General features: G+C 37.1%; 1 protein-coding gene across 2 annotated transcripts in view; it reads left to right on the forward strand.

Moving 5' to 3' along the window:
* The window catches only part of NUBPL (NUBP iron-sulfur cluster assembly factor, mitochondrial), a 202,909-nt gene that overhangs the window by 144,074 nt on the left and 31,997 nt on the right, over window positions 1–26,838 (forward strand). For both annotated transcript variants that reach the window (XM_033109478.1, XM_033109479.1), the window contains exons 7-8: window positions 4,661–4,754; window positions 20,408–20,493. In XM_033109478.1, the coding sequence (XP_032965369.1) occupies window positions 4,661–4,754; window positions 20,408–20,493 (180 nt within the window). The remainder of the gene's footprint in view (window positions 1–4,660; window positions 4,755–20,407; window positions 20,494–26,838) is intronic.

Here is a 26,838-nt window from a genome sequence, read left to right on the forward strand (position 1 = left end):
AGAGAAGACATTTGAAAATGGATTCGAGAACTTTATCATCTGAAAAAAAGAGAAAATATTAGGGAAAAACATTGCCATCATTGTTGTAACTTGAATGATGTGTTCTCATTTTATAACTGGGTCAGCTCTTGTCAAAATGATCTCAAGGATTAAGTTTAGTATATTTTGTTGCATCCTTTACTTTCACAAGTCCGTAGGCTATCAGCGCAAGTAGAAATTTTTTTGTTATTCAGATTTTTATTATGATATTGATACTTAAATAATTTCACCTTTGTAGCCATTTTCTTCTTGCAATGAAAATAAAATGTTGCATGATTTTTATGACTAGTTCACTGGGCAGAGCAAAAACTATGGTTTAGACTTTAAAACACTTTATGTTCTATTTTAGATTTGTATTGTATATAAAAAGTGCCTCACATGGCAAAAGTTTTAATTTCAGTAGTATAATAAAATTGTAAGTGGCAACTTGACTCATAGAATCACTCAGTGGATGTTGCGTGAACACTGTTTAGGCGTTATAGAGAGGACTGGATGTGGAGAGGAAGTCCAGAGATGCATCAAGAATGGTGTCGTCTGTCAGGGAGCTTACATTGATGTGGGGAGATAGTGATGCATAAAAACAATAGCTCTGGAACTCTTAGAGCTTGAAACCCCATTCAAACCCAGGAAGTTAGTTGAATCAAAACTCTTAGGAGCTTGGTCATTTGTCTGACAGTTTGGCCATGGGTCTGAAAGAAGGTTAGCTGCATCTTCTTTGCCAGTACAGTAGTGGCATGCTTTCAGGTCTGGGACTGAGCAAAGTACAGGTTGTGTTCTGTTTGCTCTTAGTATAGGGCTGTGCCTAACTGGGGGTCGGAGAACCAAGAAGTCAGGGACAGATGGCAGAAATTAGGTATCGGGTAGAAGTAGCAACAGATACTTGGCCAAGGTCAGACACAAGGACACTACTTTGAGAGCTGCTAATTATGAGTCAAGTCTATTCAGTCAGTAATTAAGAGCAGACAGGAAGGAAAGAGGCAATGTCTGGCCCAGCCCAACTTCCTTTAAGAATTTGCCCTATCACTTATGGAATATTCCAAGCACCATGTGAACGGGCTGCCTGGACATGCCCACTTTTAAATGATTCAATCTAGATTTTGTCCCATTTCTCCTGCTTCATGATTGCTCTGTTTATTCTTTAGCTGCACCTTTTTTTTTTTTTTTTCCCCCTTAGACGATTAATTCTTCTGGGCTACTACTCAGGCTCTAGCCTAGCAGGCTGTAGCTCTGCCTCTCTTTCTCGGCAATGATTTTCCTCCCAGATTCCCCAAGGCCCGGGGTCCACCCCAATTGCTGTTATTTTCACTAGGCTTGCGTTGGCCTTGCTGGCAGACCCGGGATGGCTGGGACATTCTAAAATCGAGCGAACTGGAACTTTCTGGCAGCCAGTATATTTCAGTGTTAGTATTAATAAATGCTGTAAAACTGGAACTCAATTCAAGATGACTCAATTGACTGATGTCAATTCAAGTCAGCAAGCGGAAAGCCTACTGTGTGTGGGGAAGGTGCTGGGCCAGGTTCTGTTTTCCAGATCGTTTAAATTCAGTTTAAGGGTCATTTGAAATTAACTGCCTTAACAGGGAAGTATTTTTAGTTCCTTGGAACCTTAATAGCAGTTCTTTTTTAAGAAATTGGAGCCAACGTGATAAATATGATTAAATGCCAAGGAACAACAATGATAAATTGTCGGCACCAGTCATTTGATGTTCTCTGAAACAAAGAGACCTTGTCAGTCTGCCAGTGCCGGGAGTTTCACTGCTAGGATAGAAAATGAAATGTGTCCTGTATCTTTTTTTTTTTTTTTGTAGATAGTTTCATAGATGATGGTCATGGGTAACTTTGAGGTAACTATTTTTCAAACCCTGGAACCCTATATTGAAAATGAACTACTTTATGTTCATCATTTTATCATTCTCTTAAAATGTGTCATTACATCAGTAGCAAGTACTTGTGTTTGAGAAATATCATAGAATTCCCAAAAGCCAAGTCAATATCTAATGTCAGATACTATTCATGTTTTGAAGAAAAACAGTCAGAGAAGGAGGGAGATTGATGTTTGGGGGTGCTGTTTTAGACAGGCTCTACTGACTTCCCAGCTGTACTTTGGATGAGCCAAGCATATCCCCTCTTAGGGCCTTTGCGTTTACGCTTGCTATGCCTGGAATGCTTTCCTTCAGATAACTGCATCAGTTACTTTCTCACTTCACTCAGGGCTCTGACCACCCAGTCTGAGGTAGCACCTTCCACCATTCCATCCTTTTTTCCCTCCTCTTCAAGTATTCTTTGCCATCTGACCTTGGGAACTGAGGAGATTCAAAGAAATTCTTTGATAAATCTTTTGCTGTCTGAACTCTTGCTACTTGCTTTTTGAAAATCAGGAATTGAAGAGATTTAAAAAATATATATTTCTTGCTATTTCATCTAGGTATCTGAATCAGGAACCAAATAATTTTGTACAGTAAGAGATACTTGCTCTCTTCACAGTTTTACTCTTTGATTTGTCTTTCTTTCTGTCTGTCTGTCTCCTTCACTAAAATGTTAGTTCCATGGTGGCTGGAATGTTGTTTTCCTCACTGCTCTATTCCCATCACCTGGAACAGTGCCCGACACTAATTGATCCTCAACTAACATGTGTTTGGGATGGCTGGTTAGCTCACTTGGGTAGAGCGTGGTGCTGATAGCACCAACACTGTGGGTTCGATCCCCGCGTCGGCCACTGTGAGCTGCGCCCTCCAAAAACAAAAACAAAAATCAATTAATATGTGTTGAATAAATGTGTTAATACATGAATGAATCCATTTAACTCAATGTCATCTAAAATTTAATTTTAAAAATACATGGTTATATAGAAAAGGCTTATTTCACATCGTTAAGTTTTAAGGAACAGAATATGGAATTATATACACAGTATGATTTCCACTTATTTTTTAAAAATTCTCCAACCTTTGCATATGTTCATTTATTCATTAATTCCTTGAAATAAAAGTTATTAAGCATCTCCAGTGTATCTGTTCTGTGTTGGGTATTCTAACTCAGCTTCAGTTTCGTGAGAAAACAGATAATGACACAACAGTAAATGAATGCCACCCTTCTCCTCACTCACTGTTTTCTACCGTGCTTCCCCCCAAGGAAGGCCTAACCGGAAAATAAGCCCTAGCATGATTTTTCAGGATGACATTCCCCTGAACATAAGCCCTAATGCGTCTTTTGGAGCAAAAATTAATATAAGACCCCGTCTCATTTTCGGGTAAACACGGTAGCTATGTTGATCTTCGTTCAGTTTCTCACACTTACTAATCTCTTTCTTTGCACAGGTTTATTTCATTATGTGCTTAATAGGTGTTTCCTTCTATATTATAAATTTTGTGAGGCTACGAACCATGATACCATTTAATTATCAATACTTAGCTCAATGCCTAATATACAGTAGGTACCCAATAAACATTTGTTGAATGATTGAATGAATGAATGATTGGGAGAAGTACATAGCAGGAACACCATAATCTAATCTAGAAATTAGAGGAAGTAAATTTCAAGCTGGGATCTGAAGAATAAGGAGGAATTAGTAAGTGAAAAAGACCAAGCAGTGTTCTGGAGCTTAAGCTTAAGCTTCTGGAGCTTTATCCTAAAAGCAACAGAAGAGTTCTAAACAAAAAAATGGCACTATCAGACTTGCATTTTAGATGAACCATTTTTCACTGGTGCTGGGAACAGATTAGATGGGCAATGCTGGAGCAGAGAGTTTGGTTCAGAGGCTTTAGTGACAGATGGTTGTGGCCTCTGTTGGGTTCTTGGCAGTGGGGAAGAGAGAAGTGGATACAACTGAGAGATTTTAAGAAAGCAGAATGAGTGACTAGGATAGTGAGGGAAAGGGAAGAGGTAAGTGTGATTCCAAGCTTCCGCCTTTGGCAACTGAAGAACCTAAGGCCATTCACTGAGACTGGGGACTCAGAGGGAGAAGCATCTGAGGAGACAAGAGCCTTGGGAGGTACTCTTGGGACCTGTCTAAATTGAGGCTGAGCATTGAGGGCTTAGTTATATAGCTGAATTTTTAGGTACAGAACTTAGAAAAATGCCTGGAAAGAAAGAAAGTATTATAGTGTTAGATCTCTAGTTATATCTCTAAAATGATCTTAACTTTTGGTTTTCATTATTAGAGTGTTTAATCAAGGAAAAATTGTAAACTTAAAAAATTCTATTAGGATCTGCCATAGGACATACTGTACCAAACCAAATGAAAAAAAAAACACCCAAAGGACAAAAAGCTAAGGCCTTCTTTGATAAAATATTGGCTATTCCCAATGAAAATAAATGATTGGTCCTGAATAGAAGCCCACTGTGAAATGGGTTCACTGTTAGTGTACGCGTGGGGGATGAAAGGGGCATCATTTGGAAATTTAACCTTATTCAGAGAAGGTCTGCTGGAGTCAGGGACCGTCTCTTATTTCTTCATTCATTTGTTTATCATTCATACATCTATTCTCAGCACAGTCCCTGGCATTTAGTAATTGCTCAAGTGAAAGCTATTATTTTAGATTTCTTATTAATACATTTATTGTTTAAATCACTATTCACTGTAGTTGCTATGTAGTGATGTTATTTGTGTCATCTTGGTTTTTAGGTAGATTGGGGTCAACTGGACTATTTAGTTGTTGACATGCCACCAGGAACTGGAGATGTGCAGTTATCAGTCTCCCAGAATGTTCCCATTTCAGGTAAATCTTAAGGTTTCAAGTAATTTGTGCTATCTTTGATGTTTTGCTTTTGCCATACAGAAAACAAACTTAGGACCGGCAAACATTTTTATGTCTTTAAAAACATAATCATTTTTAAATTTTACTCTAGAGATCAGACTCATAAATTGAACTTTTCAAAATATTACAGAAACAGAGTATGTTTACATAAACACAAAGGCACTTTGAAAAGGTGGTGGTATACGTCTGCGTTCTAGAAAAGCAGTAGTACTTGAGTGTTGTTTAGGGTAAACATGGCTGTTTGGTTCACAGCTGTCCAACACTTACAGCCCAGTGCCTGATACGTGGTGGGCACACAGTAAATATTAACTGAGTAAAATACTACTGAATTAGAGTAACTATCAGGAAAATTTGGCTTTTTGGTAAATGCACAATGGGAAAATTTTATATTCAGCTAATTATTTAATGTTAATGTCAAGAGAGCAATAAACATATTAGCTTACCTCGAATGCACAATTCTACGATATGGTAGTGGGTATATTTTTTATGATAGGCAATTTAAATATTAGTAGTTAGCTTTTATGTTGAATCTGTTTCTAAGGATTTCCCTAGATTCCACTGGAGAAATAGATGTAACTCTCTCTTACATAGGCATAAGAAATTTTTTTGGTAAAATGGAATTTTTTAAATGTCTTTGCAAATTTTTAAAATGTCTTTGCAAGTTATTTATTGGTAATAAATAACAAAGAGGTATCACTGACATTTAATCATCAAAAGGTTTAGAATCTAGGTGTTTGAAAGATATATATATTGTTTGGAAATACTCATATAGCATCATTAATATGAATATTTTTGATGTTTAAATATATTTATAACCTAATGGAGTCTGAGACTTTTTCTTTAGTGAGGCAAGCTGTAAAGTATGAGATGGGAGTAAAGTGAGGTAACATCAGAACTTAATTCTTCCTTTTTGTAATCAGCATACTATGTAGCCTGCTTTTTCTTTTTTTAAGTAGTTTTGGGACTTTTATATTTCTCAATCTTGAGAATACTCCCTAAATGTTTATTGAATAAAATGTGTTCTTGGCACCTTGAAATGCTTATTGCCGGTTTCCAAAATGCTTACATTATTCATGTGGATAATACATTGATAAAATTGGACTAAGTTATTATTATCCCCTGAGTTGTGACTTGTTACCCTGAAAAAGTTTAATTTGCTTCACACAGATAAACTGATGTCCCTAAGCAATTTACCTTTGTTTACTCAGATAACAGCTCCTCTGTTTGGACAGGATTTATGATTATATCATGGTGTTTTAATTTGTACTTATACTCTAAAACCAACAGTGTGGAGATTGGGGTTAAGATTTGCTTCTCCTTTGAGGACTTTTTCTTATATCCTAAAAGTTAACCAGTATATTTCTTATTCCTTTCCTGTCCTGTAGTAGGTGATTAATATTATATGAGAATAAAAAGCAGTATTTTTTTATTGCAATAAAATATACATAACAGTTCAGTGGCATTAAGTACATCCCATTGTTATGCAGTTATCACCACCATCCATCTCCTGAACTTTTTCATCTTCCCCTTCAAAACTCTGTACCCATTAAACAATAACTCTCAATTCCCTTCTCCCCCTAGCTCCTAGTAACCACCATTTCTTTTCAGAAACAGTATATATTAAAATGAGGGAATGAGGAATGAGGAAAATGTTATTTAAAAGATTGCATTAAACAAAAACCTAACATTAATTTTATGATTTATCAATAAAATTTTAAATCAACTAACATTTAGCCATATAAAAGTAGATGCTACTGTAGAGGATTCAAGAATAATTAAATCACAAGTCTTTCTCTAGAGTTCCGTACCTTTTTTGAGTCTCGGACCTTTTTTGAGAATTTGATGAGTATATGGATTCTTTCCAGGAAAATGTATTTGTACCTACAGAAACACTATTTTTAGTATAATTTTGTGAGGCTCACAGTCCTCAGGTTAAAAGCTCCAGCTCTTGAAGACAGAGTAAGGGGTTGGGCAGTGGGGGAGGGAGTGACTGGTAAGCAAAGAACAGGAATAGCTGGGGTGCAGAGCACGAGAGTGCTATATGGGCGTTCAGGGAAGAAGAGAGCATGGGTCTGAGGGGAATTATAAAACACTTCACTGAGATGAGCCTTGAAGAATAAATATGATACATTGGAGAGCATTCAAGATAGCACTATGCCTGGTTTGCTTTGCTTTTTCTTGGCCTAAGGGGAAGAAATCTGAAAGTGCAACTTCTAGTGTTCTATTAATATATTTCTGTTATGGAAACGTAACATGTATTTCATTTCCCAAGTCTGATCCATTAAAAAGAAATAGGGCCAAGTACTAAAGATGCTTTTGAAAATACACAAACTTAGTTATTTCTGGACTATGAAAATAACATTATTGTGTATCAGTATTTTTGAAATTTTCTATAATGAATTTTTAATTTTATAAAAGTAAATAGAAAGCGCTATTTCTTTAGGGACAATAGATTTCTGTATAAATTGGTACCATAATGATTGCCTGTTACTAAAAAACTGCCATTTAACAATAGTCTTCCATATATTAATTTTTACATTTAATTATCACAGGTGTTATATTATCCCTATTTTCTTAAATCTTTGAAGGATTAAGTAACTTTCCCAAGGTCACACAGGTACAGTGGGTCATAGCTGAGGTTGATATCAGTTCTGACTGAGTTTAAAGCTCATGCTTTTAACCTCTATATCAGGGGTGTCCAAACTGCGGCCCACGGGCCAACTGCAGCCCGCAATCCATTGTTAATTGGCCCGCAGCAAATTCCAAAAATATATTTAGTTTACTTAAATAAACCAGGTGAGGCAATACGTACTTCACCTCGAGTGAGTGGCCCGGCTGTTTGTGTATTTTACCGCCTGTGGCCCTTGGTGAAAAACGCTGAAAAAAGTTTGGACAGTCCTGCTCTACATCAAACTGCCCTCATACGAAATCCAACAATGTATGACTGATTGGTTTTCTGAGTTTAGTTCTAGTCCATTTAAACCCATTTAGGTTGAAATAATTCTAATCTAGGTGATCTCTGATAAAAATAAATTTGTCCGTGAATATGCCTGAACCTGTGCACTCCTGTATGAGGAGTATCCGACCAGTGGTCTGTATTGGTGTTTATAATATTGGTGTTTTGTTTGTGTTTTTTTGACTTTTGAGAGATTGCTGTGGAAAGGTCTGGAGGCAGTCTAGAAGCAATCTCCTTTGATCTTTCAGAGCCGAACCCCAAATGAAACTTGGAAAGATGATTATTATTTTGGGGCTGATTGTACTGGTCTTGGTATTTGGCTAGTTCCCTGGCACGCCGACTCTCAGGATGGAATTGCAGGCATCAGTGTTAGTGCACTCATACTGTGGGTGATTATGTCACAATTAAAATTAATAGCAATGAAAAGACTAGATTTTCTGCAGTGAACCGTGTGTTAATTTTATAATTTGAAAAAAATAGTGAAAGATGAAAGTACCCTATTTAAAAGGATGTGAGAGGGAGGTAGAGGGAGGTGCAAGTGATTGTGTCTGTGTGTGTTTGTCAAAGGTTTAGTTCCTGAGATTTGGTTTTATTCAGTCTGGTGTCATTTCAGAGCTCACACATATACGGAAATACCAAAAACATCTAGGACTTAGAGGGAAGGACATCAACTAAAGAGGTGCTGGCCTGGTTTGAATCACGGCTTTCATCAATTTATATAATCTGGAACAGCCTGTCAGAATCATGTCTGCCTTTCTACGCCTAACTGAATTATCTACTCTCTAATTATAACCCTAATTTTCCTTTCTTCTTATTATGGACTTCAGAACTCTTCTTGATACTCTATGTTGTACCTTTTCTTATGTCTCGTCTACCATAAACCACATAAGCTATTTAGACTCCCTTTGGAGTCCCCCTTTGATTTGACTTCTCTATCCTTCTCACTAAACTCTTTCACGTACCCTGGGATCCCTCCCCCAAATTCATATGTACTCACTGGCCCCTGTCTCTTCCCTTTACTTTCCAAAGTCTGTCTTTACAGACTGCAGACCCTCACTTAGAACAGCTTTCCTCCCCAATCCGTGAGTGCCCAAATCCTGCATACCCTTTATTTCAAATGTTTACTGCTTGTCATCTTCTCCAAACCCCCAATGAGGAGACATTTCTCCCTTCTTGGAATTCACATGGCATTTTATTTGGACCTTCTCGTGTTCTCCATTCAAAACCTGCATATTTGTGCTATCTTTGATAGCAGATTGTTGCTCTCTGTTGCATTCATTTTTGTATTTCTCACAGTGCCAAACTCAGTGTCTTACTGTAACCACTCAGGAAATGTTGAATCAACAATGCGTGTTTTATCTGTGTGTCTATATTATCTTCCCAACTAGGCTGCAAACAGCTTTTGAATGCAAAAATTTTTTTCTCTTTATCATAGTATTTTTTACAGTACTTGGGCAATGGGTTATGCAGTTAATAACGATTGATTAAATGCCAAAGCTAGTTGGCTCTTATCACTGTTTATGTGAATAGATTTGTGCCCCTTTATCTTTCTTACCACTCTGCTAACTCATTCCTGTAATCTCTCCAACCCTGACTGCTGCTTTTTATTTTTTTTAATTGGGGAATAGTGGGGAACAGTGTGTTTTTCCAGGACCCATCAGCTCCATGTCAAGTTGTTGTTTTCAATCTAGTTGTGGAGGTCACAGCTCACTGGCCCATGTGGGAATCGAACTGGAGACCTTGGTGTTGGGAGCACTCTGCTCTAACCAGTGAGCAAACTGGTCACCCCCTGATGCTTTTACCTAGGTGTTTTTTCTATGTATAAATGAAAGAAAGCATTTATTAAAAACACATTTGATTTTACTCCCCCTTTGAGAGAAAAATACATTTCATTTTAGATTGATTTATGCTATTCTTTTTCCTGTACTATCCTTGTGGTCAGTTGATACCATTTAGTATTAACTTTGTTTTGGTATCTGAGATATATTATGCATGTGGGCACTTGCTATTTGGTTTCATTCAGGCTCTGTATTAAAGTACTGATGACAATCACTAGCATTTCTCCATTGTAAGATAATAAGAAATTCTCTTACTTGCAGGGATGTTTAGTCAGGTGCTAACTGCCTCTCTGACTCTTTAGCCTTACCTGTGGAACACCTGCCTATCCCACAGATATAAGGATCCAATGAGATGATGAATTTAAAAGCTCCACCTAAATGTATGCTATTTTTTTAGAAACTAAACACTTTAAAAGAGTTTTGTGGGGGGTTATGCAGTGAAATGTTGAGTTAGAAAAGGGTTTTATTTCAACTTTGCATTTCTCTAAGTCATATGGAGAATGAAATTAAATGTTTTATACTTGGAAAGGGACATCCATTTAGAAAATTCATAGAGGCAGACCCGCACAAGCCAGAAGACCCTCTTGCTGAAGGCTAATTAGCAACTTCTTGTATGTGTTCCTTTTTATGCCGTGGGATGGATGACAGACTCATTATAAGAAGAACCTTCAAAGAAAAAAAAATCATCTTATTTGTGTTAAAAGTGCTGTGTAGCATCAATAGTGATAAATATGTTGACAGCAATATTAGTGGCTAATGATTTAAATTTGAGCCTATTTGTGGTGGCCGGTTAGCTCAGTTGGTTAGAGCGTGGTGCTGGTAGCACCAACGTTGCCGGTTCGATCCCTACATGGGCCACTGTGAGCTTCGGCCTCCTTAAAAAAAGTAAATAAATAAAATAAATAAATTTGAGCCTACGTGGACTACTGAATCATTCATACTACAAATACCTAGTAGTTGTAGTAAGTGCTGGCGGGAAAGGAGACAGGATAAAGGATGGGAAGTAACCAATTATAGTCTTTGGATTTGCTCTTGTCTTGTTGAACTTGCCAAGGGGAAAAGGCAGAGTTGTTAGTACTGATTTTGTTTTCTTTTTCTTACTAATTTTTTGGGGTTGGGGTTGTTGCTGGGTTTTTGCTTGTGGTTTGTTTGTGTAGCTTGTAAATTAAAGCTACTGAATTGGGTAGATTGCAGGGTTGACTTCTGGATTTTTTTTTTAATGCATTTTGATGAACTTTTGGGAATTATTGAACACTTAACTAATCTTTCATAATAGAAGAGGATTAATATTTCTTTGAGGAACATTGTAAGTTCCTTGAAATTTTTCAAAATAATTTTCAAAAATTATTTTTGAAATAATAAGTACTTGCAGGTGCTAGTACTTGAATTCTAATGTATGTTACCTAAATTATTTTTTTCTTCCTTTGCTTCAACTGAGGTCCTCTGTATGACTCTCTGTAGACTACCTTAATTTGATTTTAACTCTTGGAATTAAGTGAAGAGTTTGTTTCTTTTTTGAGAGACTAGAGAATTTTAGTAAGTTATTTATGTTAAGCTTGCTGTAATAGCCTGGCAGGAAACCGATGACACCTCAAAAGGAAGTAATAGAACAGAGTTTAATGAAGGGACTAGTTACAGAAGTGTGAGCAGCAGTAAGGAATCCAACAAGGGATGGCGAAGTCCCCAAAGACTAATAGGACGTTGTTACTGTCCCTCTGCCTGAAGCGGCAAGGGAGTGAACGGTGTCCGTGCAACCCAGTGACTGCTGGAACGACAGAAAAGGGGCTACCTTTTGGGAGCTGTGGCCTCACAGAAACACAGCTAAGGCCAGGACTCCTGCAGTGTAGGGCGGAGCAGTGTAGGAGACACATAGCAATACTCCAACCTTTTTCTCCTCCCACAGCCTCAGATCCTGCTGGTACCTCCTGGTGGCAGATCCCTATCGGAAGTCAGAGGGTAAGGAGACTAAGGTGACACTGTCCACAGAAGTCAGCCATGCAGACACTGGTCAGGACAGAGAGGGGTGGAGAATGAAGCAGAGCTTGGGAGAGAAAGGAAGTGGAGCATAGATATTATCTGGAAAATACCCAGAATCGCTTCTCTTCTTCATGGTTCTCATTGTAATTGTGAATCAGTGGGTTGCATTAGATGAAATACAAAGCAAAGATTTGTGCCCTCTAAGTTTGCAAGCTAATAGAGATACTGGTAATACAGTCAAATTAGTGAAAATCCATACTGTATCACAGGACAAAATTGTATTGTCAGCAAATTTATGGACAGAATATTTGTACTAAGAGAAGCAGTGATATAAGTATATTTTGTTTAGTGGGGAGTAATGGAGAAAAGAGTTTATTTTGATAGGTTAGGGTTATGAAAAAAATTGCCCCTTCGCTTTATTCAGTAAAGACTGATACAGGAATAAAACTTTTGGAAATTATTCTTATCATAGAAGGGACAAAGACTGAGCAGCTGAGAGGGAAGCCATCATGGTCCCTTCTTTGTGCTCTTTCTTTTTCTTTCTGAGAAGGGCAGAAGTAGCCCCTAAAATGGCCGGCTAGTCCTAGTGTAGGTCGTGTTTTGATTTCTTCCTCCTAGAGAGGAAGAAGCTACTGTGCAGAGCAGAGTGGTCAACTAGATAATATGCTAAAATATCCATGGGCTCAAGAGAAGCCGCACTCTAGCAGGCTGGTATTGCATTATGAAAATGAGACGGTGCCCTTTCTTCCGTCTAGGACCCTTCCTGTCTGGATCCTATAGATGGAAGGAAGCCAGAGGCCTTTTATTTGCCTCTCATTCATTTAAATGGAATGGGGTAGGAATTTTTAATTAAGTCACCTTAATATTTCAGTCATTGTTAAAGAGAAAGGCATTTGTTGCTTGTAGAAGGCATTGGACCTGTTGCTACAGTAACTGACCTCTTACTCATCAGAGATTCTTGAGAAAAAGCTGTATGAGTCCACACTGGTATTTTCCCCTCCACCAGCAATTTGCTTGGCTTAATCAGTTATCTCTTTTATGGTCATACTCTTTGACTACCAATTTGCACAGTAGTTTTTATAATATGGAAACTGAGTGGGGTTTAGAGGATCAGAAACTTATTGTTGCTATTTATTGTTAGATAAGTGAATGACCACAAACCATCACTTGAAATAATTTCCTAGATTATCTTACATTTATTCTTTCAAATAATTTCCTAGATTATCTTACATTTATTCTTTCAAAGCAAAAGAAACATAGTGGTTTCACTTATATAAAGTAAATCAAATCTTTTATTTGTTTCAAATTACTGTTTTTTCCTCTTCTTAATTGTTTTCAACTTTAAAACAGTACTTCTTGAAAGGCATCTAATGCTAATCTTTTGGAAAACCATTGAAAACTCAAAGTAAAATACTTGTCTAGTTTGGATTTTAGTCATATGTTTCCCCTACAGTTTTGCAATTTATAATGACCTCAAGCTATGTAGCTAGAAACGTGCTTGTACTTTAAAGGTGGAAGACTTAGGTCATAGTTTTTCCTAATATTCAAAGATGTTATAGCTTCATTTACATTTTCGATTTGCAGAATGGAACTTTAAAGGAGACGGTTAATTTTGGACTTCTTCCAGTTGCACCATCTTTCCATGCAAATGTTGGATAGACTTATAAGTAATGGATATTTGGCAAGAATTGCATGATGTAGAAGAGAATTATTGTTTTATTCACCAAATTATAAAAAATTTTTACAAAATAAATTTGTTTTGTTGTCACACAAATTGTAGCCAAGTGTTAAAGACTAGAAACTGTATCCCAAGGTTTTACTTTTTCCGGCTTTCCTAGTACTTAGTCTGAAACTTTAGTCTTCGTTAGATTGGGAATCAAATTATAAAATTAAATACAATACCATTGGTTAATGAACAACAACGCTTCCAATCTAAATTTAAGCAGAAATAAACTTTTTAGGGCCTTTCTTTGAGTCAACATGCACTGTAGGTAGAAGTTACAGTGTATCAGTTAATAATTCAAAGAAATAGTCTGAGAATTAACAACTCTGAACCATGAATGGAAACACCCAGGATTTTAAAAGCTTTTCCAAATGATTCTTACATAGTCAGCTTTCAGAATCACTTTGTCTACCAACTTATCTGATATTTGAATTCTTTGATTATCTAGCCTGTGTTTGGAAGGGAAGCTTCTGAGATAGTTCATTCAGTTTTGTCTTTTAAGAATTTCTGGGTGCTTCCTTCATGATATGCCTGACAGCTAAAATTCCTTTATGTCTTAAAGTTCAATGTATAGCATAATGGCCAATGGGTAATCAGATTCATATTAAAAACTACTTTTAAACCCATTAAACATTTATATGTAAAAAAAGTACAGGTTCCACAATCTATCATTTAAAAATGTTTGCGCTTGGTCATAGATGTTGAAATTTGATCAGAACCTGAAGTATAGCTCTAAAGAATGTCTTCACATCTGAAGTCTGACAGTATTTAGAAATGGAGCAGAGCTTTTCCACATAAAGTCTCAGTCTCTGTTTCCTGAAATCTACCTGGTTAAATAAAGTTAGGGTAATCGGGGAGTAGCAGTTCTCGTCTCTGGAGTTTATATTCGAGAAAGAATGTGTGTAAAAAGGAATGTGTTTCGTTATTAAACAAACAAGCCTTTGGTGGTGGCTCAGTGTGAGCATGGGCAGGCTGAACTACATGCACATCGAACAGATTTTGAAATACAAAATACTGAATCTAAGAGCTCAACATGAACAGACGCTTACAGAAGAACAAAAAAGCTTTCTGAGTTGTGGAGACATGTATGTACAACAAGTAAGCCCCCCAAGGTGGTTCCTGATTAGCATAAAGATGGATTCAAGACTGGGAAGAAGCGTGTATTTTGTCTTAACTTTACTGGAAACATCAGAAGTAGGGGGTGGATAAGAATGAGGGAGAGAGGGAGAGAGGAAGCTAGGGAGCGAGGGTGAGAGACAGAGAGAGAGAGAGAGAGAGAGAGAGAGAGAATGCATGAGAAAGCTGGTTCCAGCTCAAGCTCTTTAAAACCTCTGAAATACTTTTTAAATTTTTTAAAGATTTTTATTAAAATATAGCTAACATACAATATTACATTAGTTTCACGTGTACATCGTAGTTATTACATGTTTAGTTTTTAAAGAAACTGTCACAGTATTTTCCAAAGTGTCTGTCCATTTTACATTTCCACCAACAGTGTATGAGTGACCCAGTTTCTCCAATAAAATGTTCAGTAGAAATAGAGTGTCAGTATCCTTTTTGCATTTCCAACCTCAGATAATGTTTTCAAGGTTTCAACATCAAGTATGAAGTTTGATGTAGCACTTTGAAGGTAATTTTCTCACTTGTCCCCAGTGGTTGGTTCCTTAATGAAAGGCAATCCAGGTGGCCCTGGTGAATTCATTGTTTACGTCATTAAGGTGAAGCGATTGGAAGCATATTACCTGTTTACTCCATTATTGAGCCAATCTTTGTCCCTAAACAGCAGGTGTGCATCTAGATTCCTTTGACGAACTTGAATTCTTAATTAAATTTCCAAAGTGCACATGCTCTGTCTCACCAGTGACTTTGAAATACTGTAGTTTCCCCTAATTATTGTGTTTTATAATTCTTTTGGGCAGCAATTGACATAATTTCCTGTAACAAAATTCATTTTTAAAGTGAGCAAAGTAATGGTTGATCTTTAAATTAATAAAACATATCCCCTTTGTGACTATAGTAAATTCTCTGTTGGAATGGAGCATAGAGTTCAAAACAGTGACTCATGAAAGAATTATTTATATTTCCTGATGAAACACTGTCTGTGGGTACATTTGAAGTGAATTTACCTTTTTAATCATATTTTACTTAATCTGATATTAATATTAGTGGACATCCCTTGATCTTACAGCAAATAATGTTTATAATTCAGGGGGTTTGGGGGTTGTAGAGGAGAGACAGGAGACAGCTAAAAAATAACAAAGCCAATATGCTTTATAGTTAATTGTATATGTGGTATTATTTATGTTAAGCTAGCAGAAGTTGAATGATTATTTTCTTTTGGTGCAAGTATCTTTAAATAAATCAAGGATAATCGGCAGCACTAAATATTAGAGCACTGTGAACATTGACTAGCAGTTAATTTGTTCTTTTATGTCTCAGTCAACTTTACAGTGATGTGCTTGAGTTTTAAGGCATGGAATTATTGGTCCAGGTATAATTAGGAGCAGTTTTTGTTGTACATATTTATTAGGTTGCAACACTGAAATTCTCAGTTAGGCATGGGAATTATATACAATTTATGCCCTGGAGACTTAGAATGGCATAGTTGAATAGTTCCACACTGGTGTAATTGTGATCAGCCTAACATCTGGAATAATCAGGTTTAAATGTTTAACTACTCTGAACTCTGACCCAAATCCAGATATGCAGTTATAAATAGATTTTCCTCTTAATAGTCAAGAGAATTAGCAGTTACGACAGTAATTATTTTTTTTTAGGGTGTTTACATATTTGTGAGAATCCACCAGACAATTAACCTTTTATAGTAAATCTCAGCCGATAAAAAGCCTTTTAGAAAGATTACAACTTGGGAAATAGCATTTAAACAATATTATTTAGTTGTTTAAATTTAGACATTTACCCTAGAAAATAGATAGAAAATTTACTTTAATGTAGGTACTTTATGATACTGTGTCTTTATCCCCAGAAAATAATTCCATTTATTGCAAATGAAACATTCTCTTTGTTGCAACTGACATTCCTGGTGGTCAGTAGAGGGAGTACAAGTTTTCTAACAAACCATCACGAAGCTGAAGTGACATCATCAGTGATGCTATAAACCAGGAGTGTCAAAACTGCGGCCCGTGGGCCAACTGCGGTCCGCAATCCATTGTTAATTGTCCCGCAGCAAATTCCAAAAACATTTAGTTTACTTAAATAAACCAGGTAAGGCAATACGTACTTCACCTCGAGTGAGTGGCCCAGCTGTTTGTGTATTTTACTGCATATGGCCTTTGGTGAAAAACGTTGAAAAATGTTTGGACACCCCTGCTATAAAGGGAAAAGACTGGTTCATTGCTTCATGTACCACGAGCCCTGAGGAAAAATTAAAATTTATTAAGTAGAAAGCCAAGAATCATAACGATAAAATATCATATTTGGAGACCATATTTTAAGAGATACATCAATAAGAAAAATTGATATAATTCCTTTAAAATTTAAAAGTCTGGGTTGTAATTCACACATTGATTAATCATTAAATTTAATTTTACTGAAGGTTTGGTTTATTTTTTTGTTTGCTTTATTTCCTTATCATAAATTCTAAAGGTTATTGCAGGGCTGTCTGGAATGCTTACTTACATGATGTACTAAAATTAGGTACAACAAAAGAGGTAGTGATTTATGGGTGTTTTTGTATTCTTTAATGAAGGCTAGAAATATTTTCCTCAGAACAGTGTCCTAAAGACTGATTGCATCGTGGTTAAGGGCTTAGACATTAGTTAAGGACATATATTTCAGTAAAAAAATATCTTACACCAAAAATTCTTTATCAACGTGGCTGGTAGTTCCAATGGAATAATTTGACATGTTTTGTGAGCATTTGATGGGACATGGAAGATGATCATTATCCCTGTCAAAAAGTTGTTGTTAATCATGTATGACTGGTGCTATTTAGATTACAAAGAAACTCAGATAGCGTGGATACTTATTTGTGATACTGTGTTAGAATTAAGTACTGCGGAGAAAACCAAGTCACTTTAATCCCTCTCTCTAGGGCCTTAGAGATACCAAAATAATGTCACTGAAGGGGTGGCCGGATGGCTCAGTTGGTTAGAGTGCAAGTTCTGAACAACAGGGTTGCTAGTTTGATTCCCATACAGGCCAGTGAGCTGCGCCCTCCACAACTAAATTGAAGGACAATGATTTGGAACTGATGGACCCTGGAGAAAACACATTGTTCTTCCCTCCCCCCAAAAAAGAATAAAGGGAGTATTATCTCATTAAAAAAAATAATGTCATTGAACATTTTCATAACACTTTTATATATATTTTTAAATAATGGAACAGCTCTTTAAATGAAATAAGACCAATGGAAATAGGTTCACCATATAGAGGAGTTAATTGAGATGTATTGAGATTTAGTGAGCAAGGTTATATAGTATATTAGCGTAGCCAACAAAACCAGAATCCAGAGCTCTTGACTCCTAGTTGAAGGCATTACCAACTAAGTTCACATAAGAGTAGTCTAGAATAGATGATTTGAAAATAGAAAATTGTTTAAATCACTAATCCTTTGTTAAGTGTCTATTTTGTGCAATACATTGTATCATTAGTTTTGTTTGATTAAAAAAATGAGAAAAATCATAACTTTCCATGAAACTACATTGTGCAGTGGTAATACAAATATAGAGAAAGGGTATTTAAAACAATAAAATGTTTATATCATATGAAAGCTAAAGATACTTTTTAGGAATAATGCTATAGAAAACTCCTTACATACTAGTATGTAGCTAAGGAGAGAATTTGGAGGAAATAGCTAAGGGGGTTTCTGTTACATGTGAAGAATGGCTCTGAGATTGAGGGGCCATAATTATTGGAGGAGGTAGTATTTCATGCTCAAATAGGTTTACTGAAGCAGTCATGTTGAACAGGGGTAGTTTTGGAAACTTGTTTGGAGGGAATGCTAAATCACATAATCAGAGCTAGCTGAGACTGGGAAGACTGTCTGGTCCTTGCATTAATTTTATAGTTAAGGAGATTGAGACCTAGAGTGGTTCTGAGTTATTTGCCCAAGGTTAGCCACATAGCTAGATGGGGGCAGAATTGGAATTAGATCCTTTCCAAATGCTTGGATATGAAAACACAGTGAACTAGATTGGCAAATGAATCTAGAAGGTGGCGAATTGTGGAAACATATTGGATGTGTAGAGTAGATCTGAGTATAATTTTTGCAGAGATGTGACTTCCATCAATCTTTAAAAAGAAAGGAAAGAAAACTTTGACTGGTTTTTGGTTTCTTGGGCAGAGTAAATCAAAATAGAAGGATGCAGTGGTCCATGGAACAATTTGGAAAGTAGGATGAACTGCCTGATGGCAAATATGAAAATGACCTTCCCAGCAACTTGTAAGACATTTTATTAATACCAGTAATAAAGGTAATGATATTAGTAACAATAGCTACCATTTATTGAATGTTTGTCTATACGTCATGTCAAGCATTTTATGTACTTCAGTTCATTTCGTTGTTTCACCCTGTGACCTAAGTGTTTTTATGCCATTTTGTAGATGAAGAAACGGAATCTTAGAGAGATTAAGTGATTGCCCTAGTCACACAGGTAATTGGCTATGGAATAAAAATTTGAATTCTGCTTCTGTTTGAATTCCGAAGCTAGTATTTCTCTAACGTGAGTAATGAATAGAGCCTCCTTCTAAAGGAAACATTTTCTGTCCCATACCCCATCTTATAACTTATTTTTGTTATAAGACTACTTAACTAGGTGTAAACATGAATTCCTTAAGCTTATAGCTCTTATGTAATTTTGTAAAAGTTTAAAAAATTACAAATTAAACACAAGTAAAACTTACAAAATCAATAATATTCAAATTAATGATATTCATTTAATGTGAAAGATGAAGTTTTTGCTGAAATGAAAATACCTATTGCAAGATGAATTTGCAGCTATTGCACACTTGAGTTTGGCATGCTTGTATTGCCATGTGCTATGTGCTAACTTGGTTCTGCTGCCAATTTTCTCTATTCTGACATCTTCAGACATAACTCTGTAGTATCCTTTGACCTTCAGTTGGTGTACTCAGTTACTTATGGTTAATCCTACCTCTGTTTCCATTAGATGAAGTACTGCCACTTGGTACCAGTTTGATGGTTTGGGGCTCTGAAAGTCATGGCAGTGTGTATTTATAAGCTGATGGTTATCCAGGTGATCTAGGATATGTTCATGCTAATTGCTTTTCATGTTATCATCTGGAAGAAACCACAAAATGTAAGAAATTCACATCCTCTGCAAATCATATCCAGGCCTCTGGTGTTTTCCCTTAAAGAAAAAAATTGCACTGCACTTTGTCTCAAAACATTATAGCATAGAGCCATTTGACTTCCACAGTAATAGTGCAGACCCAGGAAAGCCTCCATCTTCACCTGCTTTCAGTCCTGCCTTAGTTCAAGCCACCACTCATTTGCATCTGAATTTCTGCCACAGAGCCTGGTTTTGCACCCACTAAGCTTTTCTCCACAGTGTGTTCCACACTAGTGAGTTTTCTACAATACAAACCTTTAGGACCGAACTCAGGAATCACCTCTTTCTGGAAACTTTTCCCTGTTGTCTCCTCATCTCCCACTTCCTTACCCCATCCACTATTACCTTCCCCATTCTCTCCCCCAGACTGAATTAGTTAACTTTTTCTTTATTTCTCTTTTATAACTCCATACCACCTTAAACGTACCTCTGTTATAATGCTTAGCACACTGTGTTGTAATCCTTCATTTTTTGGTCTTCCCAGATAGAATATTAGCTTCTTGAAAGTAAGGCCTGCATACTATGCATCTCCCAACTAGCATGTTGTCTGATGGAGGAGGTTCTGATGATATAGCTGTGATCTTGAATCACTGGTCAGTCAATTGTAACTTTAGAAGTGAGGAGTCAGAAATATGCGAAGGCAAAGTAGACATTTCCTCATTTCTCCCATTCACGTGTGTAAAATGTATACCTAACTAGTTAATGTGAGAGTCTTAGTTTGTAAGCAACGTAATTTTAGAAGGAATCTTTCCATAGAGAGTTAAATGATAGCGTCATTTTGCTGTCCTTTGTTTTCTTTTGATTAGGTGCTGTGATTGTCTCCACGCCCCAGGACATTGCACTGATGGACGCACACAAGGGCGCTGAGATGTTTCGCAAAGTCCATGTACCTGTAAGCATTGATGTGTCCCTGTTGCAAAAATACAAGATACTTCTAACTGAAGAAGCAAGTCTTTGAGAAATACAATCTAAGTTTCAGTTCTATGCAGAAATCTGTGTGAAAATCTTACTTCATCTGTATGGTTACTTTAAACACACACACACACACACACACACACATATACACATATATGTAGGTGCAAACATGTATACACATTCTATTAATCAAGAAGAATTCTAAACTATCCTTTAGGTATGAGTTTTCTGAACAACTACTACCTCTCTCAGATACTTGCAGCTCTCACTGACCCCTCTCCCAAATAAATAACAAGAGTATTTTAGGAAAATTATTTAGATAGATGCACTTAAATAGATCACCAGTGGGGGGAAAAAGTGGAAAATATGGCCTTTTTCCTTCTATCCCCTACAATTTAACTCATCTATAGCTCACTGTCTTCTAAAAAGTATCTAAGGATTTTCTATACAATATAGCAAAATAGAATGAATTAAAAATACAATAAAATAAGACAAAGGACAATTAAAATCAAATGGAATCAAAAGTGAAATCTGTAAACAAATTGCATGCCATGAAGGGACTTAAATACATTCTAGAAGTGTGCCATTAATTTTCTGGCAGCCACGGGGAAAGAAACATAGGACTATTATAAAATCGTTCATTTCCACAAGGTTAAAAAGAGCTTGATGCCCAAGAGAAGCAGAGCTGAGACGAGAGAGGCATAAGTCTTCCATAGATTCTCAGAAACCAAGAAACCCTGTATATATAAGCACACTCCCGTCACCTTCTTTAACACAAATAGAGGTTCTTCCTCCTAGTGTGTCTCAGCAAAAGCAAGTGGACTTGTGCAAGTGGGCAGCTTAGAACAAGCATTTCCGTGCAAAGGCCTGTGATGCTTCCATCTATGTGGCTGTCTCGTAGCCTTGCTTACTTCATTCAGGGGTAGATTTTAGAGCTTATAGAGCAGAGCTTTTTAGACTTCAGTCCATGGATTAACTTCAGAGGTCTCATGATTCTCTCTCCCCCCAAATTGTATGTTCACTCTGTGTTTGTTTGGTCTGGAGAGAATTCATAACTTTCATTACATTCTTCAATGAGACTACGACATGGCAGAAGATCCAGTGACGTATTAGAATAAATGGGCTCTTAGGGAAGCTTTCATAAGTGTTTTTCTCTCAGGAGAGCTTCTGCAAAGTATGAAATAGTGGAATAGTGGAGCTGAGATGATCCTCTTCGATAAGTACCTCTTCTCGCTTGCCAGTTCGTGCAGAGCTGCATGCACTAACAAGCCACGGAGCTCTGATTGGATCACATGCTCTTATGAAAACTGAAGAGGCCGTCTGCTCATCTTCCCAGTGATCTGAGGGTTTTCTCACTGGCAGGGGTAAAATTGTGATCAGAAAGTGTGTTGGGGATAGCTTTTATATGTGGATGAGTGATAAAACCCCCAAGGTGTTCTATCTTGTAAATTGTAGCTTGGAAAAATTGTAAAGCAATGGTAATGAAAGGCCTGCCTAGGACAGAAAACCGTCTCAATGAAGCACTTAGTATAAGCAATGTGACTTCCTAGTATGCCTTCCAAGATAAACAGATACCAGTTATGCCTACCCAGATAATTAAATAAGGTTACTGATATGGGATTTTAAAATATAAATCAGCAAATAGTTAAAGAGAGGGTTATCTACCAAAAAGTATGAGAACAAGTAATCCATAATCCTTTTGTCTGGTAGAAATTAGATAACAGGGCCCTATGATCTGTTACTGCCACTTCAAGGTCAGGATAACGGCCATGCTTTCAGCGTACAAGTGAATGCTTAACTGCTCATTCTTAAAGCTAAGGGTGGAGGCATACATCCAGCTCGCTCAAAAGCATCAGGAAATCCTTGAGGGAAAAATTTTCAAGGAAACAGAAGCAAGAGGTTTTTGTTAAACTCTGCTCTGTAAATAATCATTATGTGTAACAAGAGACCATTTTACCAGATGCTGTCACTTGAGGTGACTATGGCTATGGAGCAGGTCCTGCATGCACTTTGCTAGTTGGGGGTCTAATGGCCATAGTTGCCAGATTCAGTCCTAATGTTGTTTTCACTTACCTGCAGCCTTGACACTTACTGCCCTATAAGTAAAGAGTCAAATAATCTCATAACTGTCCTGACAGATTCTTCTCCAGACTATAGGACAGAGAATCCTTATGGAACATAAGGGTGGGGGAGAAGGTTGGATGTCACCAAGTCCAGGTTAGGCTATTGCCAGGTGAATGCCACCGAAGGATAAATGTTGAGGATATCAGCAAGGAAATACCGTGAGGAAGTATTCCAAGGGAAGGGTCTTGGGCTGCACAAGGCTCCTAGGACTAGTGCAGGATCGGTTAGGGGCTGGAAGAGCTGTCTGTGATCAGAAAGTTGATGCTGGAGTTTAAATTGGAAAAACTGGAGCGGTTCTGGGCCATGACCAGGTCCATGTGCTTGGTCACAGATGTGTCGGGCTGAAGTGGAGTGGAAATGAAAGCCACTGGAAATGCATGATCCCTCCAAGGTGGCTTTTTTTGGACATTGTCCTGTATCTTTATTGTACAGCTCTTTTTTCACTCCTGTGTTTTAATTATTTGCCCTGTAAACAGCAAAAATTTTAAAAGGAAGCAGAATGCCTTAAACATCTCTTAAACCTGTAGAACAAGCTCAGTAATATTCGCAAGTGAAAGCGAGCACTTCCCAGCAATGAGCTGTGTAAGCAGTTGGACAGCCATGGGGTAGCTGCGTGGTAAAGGCCATCCCGGCTTTGCATGGGGTGTGGATATGATGACTCCGGCACTTAAGAGCCCCAGAGTGTAACTAATGGGAGGGCATCTCATCTGAAATTAGCAAGTGCTCCATAAATGCAAAGGAAAAATGTTATCCTTTGTTTATACCACTTTATTCCATTTTTTTTCCTGGTTTTTAGTTTTGCTATTTTTTTCCCCTTTTGAAGTGCATTAGTTACCATGGAAACAATGGCGTCATTGGAATTCATTGGTATGGACAGAGTTTAGTAATGTCTCCAAGTACATTTTGAAGTTAATTTAAGTTGTTTGTTAAAACTCAAGGCTCAGATAGGGGAAAGAGAAGAGATGAACTATTAAATTCTCTGTTCTCTGCCTGAATGATATCAACTCTGCCAATTCCTTGATTGATCTCAGTATTTGTAGATAGACTATTTAAAAAAAAACATTAAAATCTTCAATCTTACACATTTTTAATAATGAGTACTTTATGTGTTGTGTCATTCTTACTCATTTTTGTTGCTTTTTTTTTTTTTTTCCCCACAAGGCAGGCCCAGGCACCTAATTTGAAGCCCTTTCACTACCATTTGAACTTTTAGAGTTAGAGGGATTTTACTATCCAGTCTTTCCTTCTTAGGTAATTTCCTCCTTCCCAACTCCTGAAAAGTATATTAAAGTATATTTCCTCTCTTATTCCATCTGTATATAAGGGATCACTTAGTTAATTTTAATTCAATAAATAGTTATTCTACAAATACATGCTTGCTGATATTGAGTGCCTTCTTTAAGCAAAGTACTGTGATAAGCTCCACTGGTGATTAAAAAAGAAAAAGGAGGATGAATCCTTTTTCTTCAAGTACCTTATCTTGTAGACTAACCCCATTATAGTGAAGAGGCCCTGAATTCTGAGGAACATGAGAATACCTCCTTCTCTCAGCCATCAAGCAGGGCTTTCATGGAAAAGCCATGATTTTTTTCATGTCCCTATAATTTTACACATGCTGGTCCCTTGCCTGATACGCCATTTTTAGCTTGGGAACTCATATTCATTTTCCAAATCTTTGCTCAGGCATTACTTCCTTTAGGAAGCTTTTTCCAAACTGCCACAAAAGGTGAATAATTCTTTCTCTGAACTACTTGAACATAAATTTAGTTTGACTCTCATCCCACTACAGGTTTACCTGTCATTCCTCACAAAAGCATGGGAGTTCCTAGAAGGCAAGAACACATGCTTTAGACATCCTTCAATGCTCAGTTACCTGGCAGGTAGTAGGCATATGATAAATTCTTATTACACTGACATTTGACCTGGGATGTACTGCCATCCACAGTCTGCTATTCCCTTTGTCCCCAGGTCACAGACCACACTGCCTTGAATTCTCTCTGCCACAGCCAACTTGGTTGTCTCCCACTTCTTTGAGATTTCCATGCAGTTTCTCTCCTCGAGGCCCGCAGCATGTGGTTTCCCCGCCTGAGGAACCTTTACCCTTCCTTCTCACCTGGTAGCTCCTTTTTATCCTTTGGTACTTAGTTCAAACAGCTCTCTCCCTGGGAGACTTGTCCTGACCCTGTTAACTCAGTAAGGTCATTCTAGTGTATGACCCAGTGACACTCTATTTCCCTTTTGTAACCATGGTGATATTTGTCAGCACTTCCACATTTAAAGTGCCATACGTAAGCTCTGTGAGTGCAAGAACCGCTTACCTCCCTCTGCCTAGTATATATAGCTGCTCACCAAGTATATACTGAATGAATGAGTGGAGTAGCATTTTCATAGGTTTATTGGGGGTGGGGGCGGGACAGAATTCAGTCTGGAAAGAACCAGGAAGTCACAAGCTGTGTTCAGGGTTGTTCAGTCTGTCTAAAGTTGAAGTAATATGTTTGGCTGTGTCTATGCTAAGCCCAGGTTTGGTCAAGCCTTAAACACTGGGGCTAAGGAATTTGGACTTTCTTCTTGAGATTTTTAGAGGAGTCCATGAAGAATGCTGCATAGGCAATAGACAAAATTAGCATGGAGCTTTAAAAGGGTTTAATTTGATGAGGATGAATATAGAGGATAGGAGCCAAGAGAGTGTGGAACATTTGCAATGGTCAGAGTTATTCTCACGGCACATGTGCCTCACCATGAGTCACGAAATCAATAAAGTGAGAGATATAAACAAAGTTTTTAAACAGTATCAGGGCAAATTGCTCTTAGGAAGAGAAAGTGTCATGTCATAAAGATTTAGTCTCAGTTATAAACACGTACATGTGTGTGTTTCTATTGGATCAAGATGTAAAATATTTCCCTTGTCACAAGACAGTTTTAATTGGAAAAACACTGGTGTAGGTGATAGGCAGTAAGGGTTTGATCTAGAATAACAGCAGTGAAAATAGAAAGAGCAATAAATGTAATTGACATTTGGAAGGAAGGATTGATTGACAGGCTTGGCAATTGATTACATAGGGTATGGTGGTTAGAAAAAAGGCAAAAATCAAAGGGATTTTGAGAGTTATGCTGCCTTTAATAAATCTTCCAGGAGGTACTTTTTCGCTCAGGATAGCAGTGAACTAGAAATTAGCCGTTAGATTCCCACAGATCCCTGCCCTTGCTCTTTGAGGGTTGTGATTTAAAACTGTTTGGCAGGGGAGAGACTGGTAGAGAAAATGATTTGGTGTTGGCTTTTTTAGTACTAGTCACATCACATGATGGGTTTGATCATCTCACAGAACCAGATTTATTATTTATCTGTATATTTGTAGCCTGTTATACACAGATTTTTGTTTAGCACTTAGAGAGCTATATTCTTTAGGTATATAACCTCTTTTATGGTTGTAAATTAAATGACTTCAGAAATTTTATTATAATTTTGAGGCAATAGGGTCCTACTTACAGAGGCATTTTTACATAACAGTAAAGAGGGGTGAGCTCAGGAGTCTGAGTGCTAGAGTTCAAACCCCAGATCTGTCACTTGGTAGTTGTATGACCTGAGCAAGTTACTTAATTTTTGCCGCAGTGTTCTCATTCATAATATGGGAATTACGGTAGTATTTCCCTCAGAGAGATGAGGTGAAAAATAAATGAGATAATGCACGTAAAGGGCTTAGTACAGTGTTTGGCACAATCTAAACATTCAATGTCAATACCATGTCATATAATTAATGTTGCTCGTTATAATTACTTTTAGAATGTTATCATGAAATAGATAAATTTATGTCATAGGTGTTTATTATTTGACCTAGGTATTTTGACTAGTCTCTTTATTTGCTAATACGAATTTTAACAAGAAATTTTTAAAAATTTAGATGAATATTATTTTTGAAATTTTCTTATTCCTTGGATATATTATTAGTTGAACCTAACCTGTTCTCTTCATATAGATTACTTAAGTTGCTAGAGTTATTTAGAGTCTAAAATTCTGGATTATATAAAATCTGCATTACTTAATGTAGGCTAATTGCTATTACAAATGGACCTCAAAATACATAGCGATGCAAATGCAATAGAAATTTATTTTTTGCTCAGGTAATAGTGCTAGTAGGTGAATAGGTGAGTAGGGTGACCTTCTTGCATAAAAGTCACTTAGGCTGTTGGAGCCTCTGCC

This window comes from Rhinolophus ferrumequinum, chromosome 6 (assembly GCF_004115265.2).
Source record: "Rhinolophus ferrumequinum isolate MPI-CBG mRhiFer1 chromosome 6, mRhiFer1_v1.p, whole genome shotgun sequence".
NCBI lineage: Eukaryota > Metazoa > Chordata > Mammalia > Chiroptera > Rhinolophidae > Rhinolophus > Rhinolophus ferrumequinum.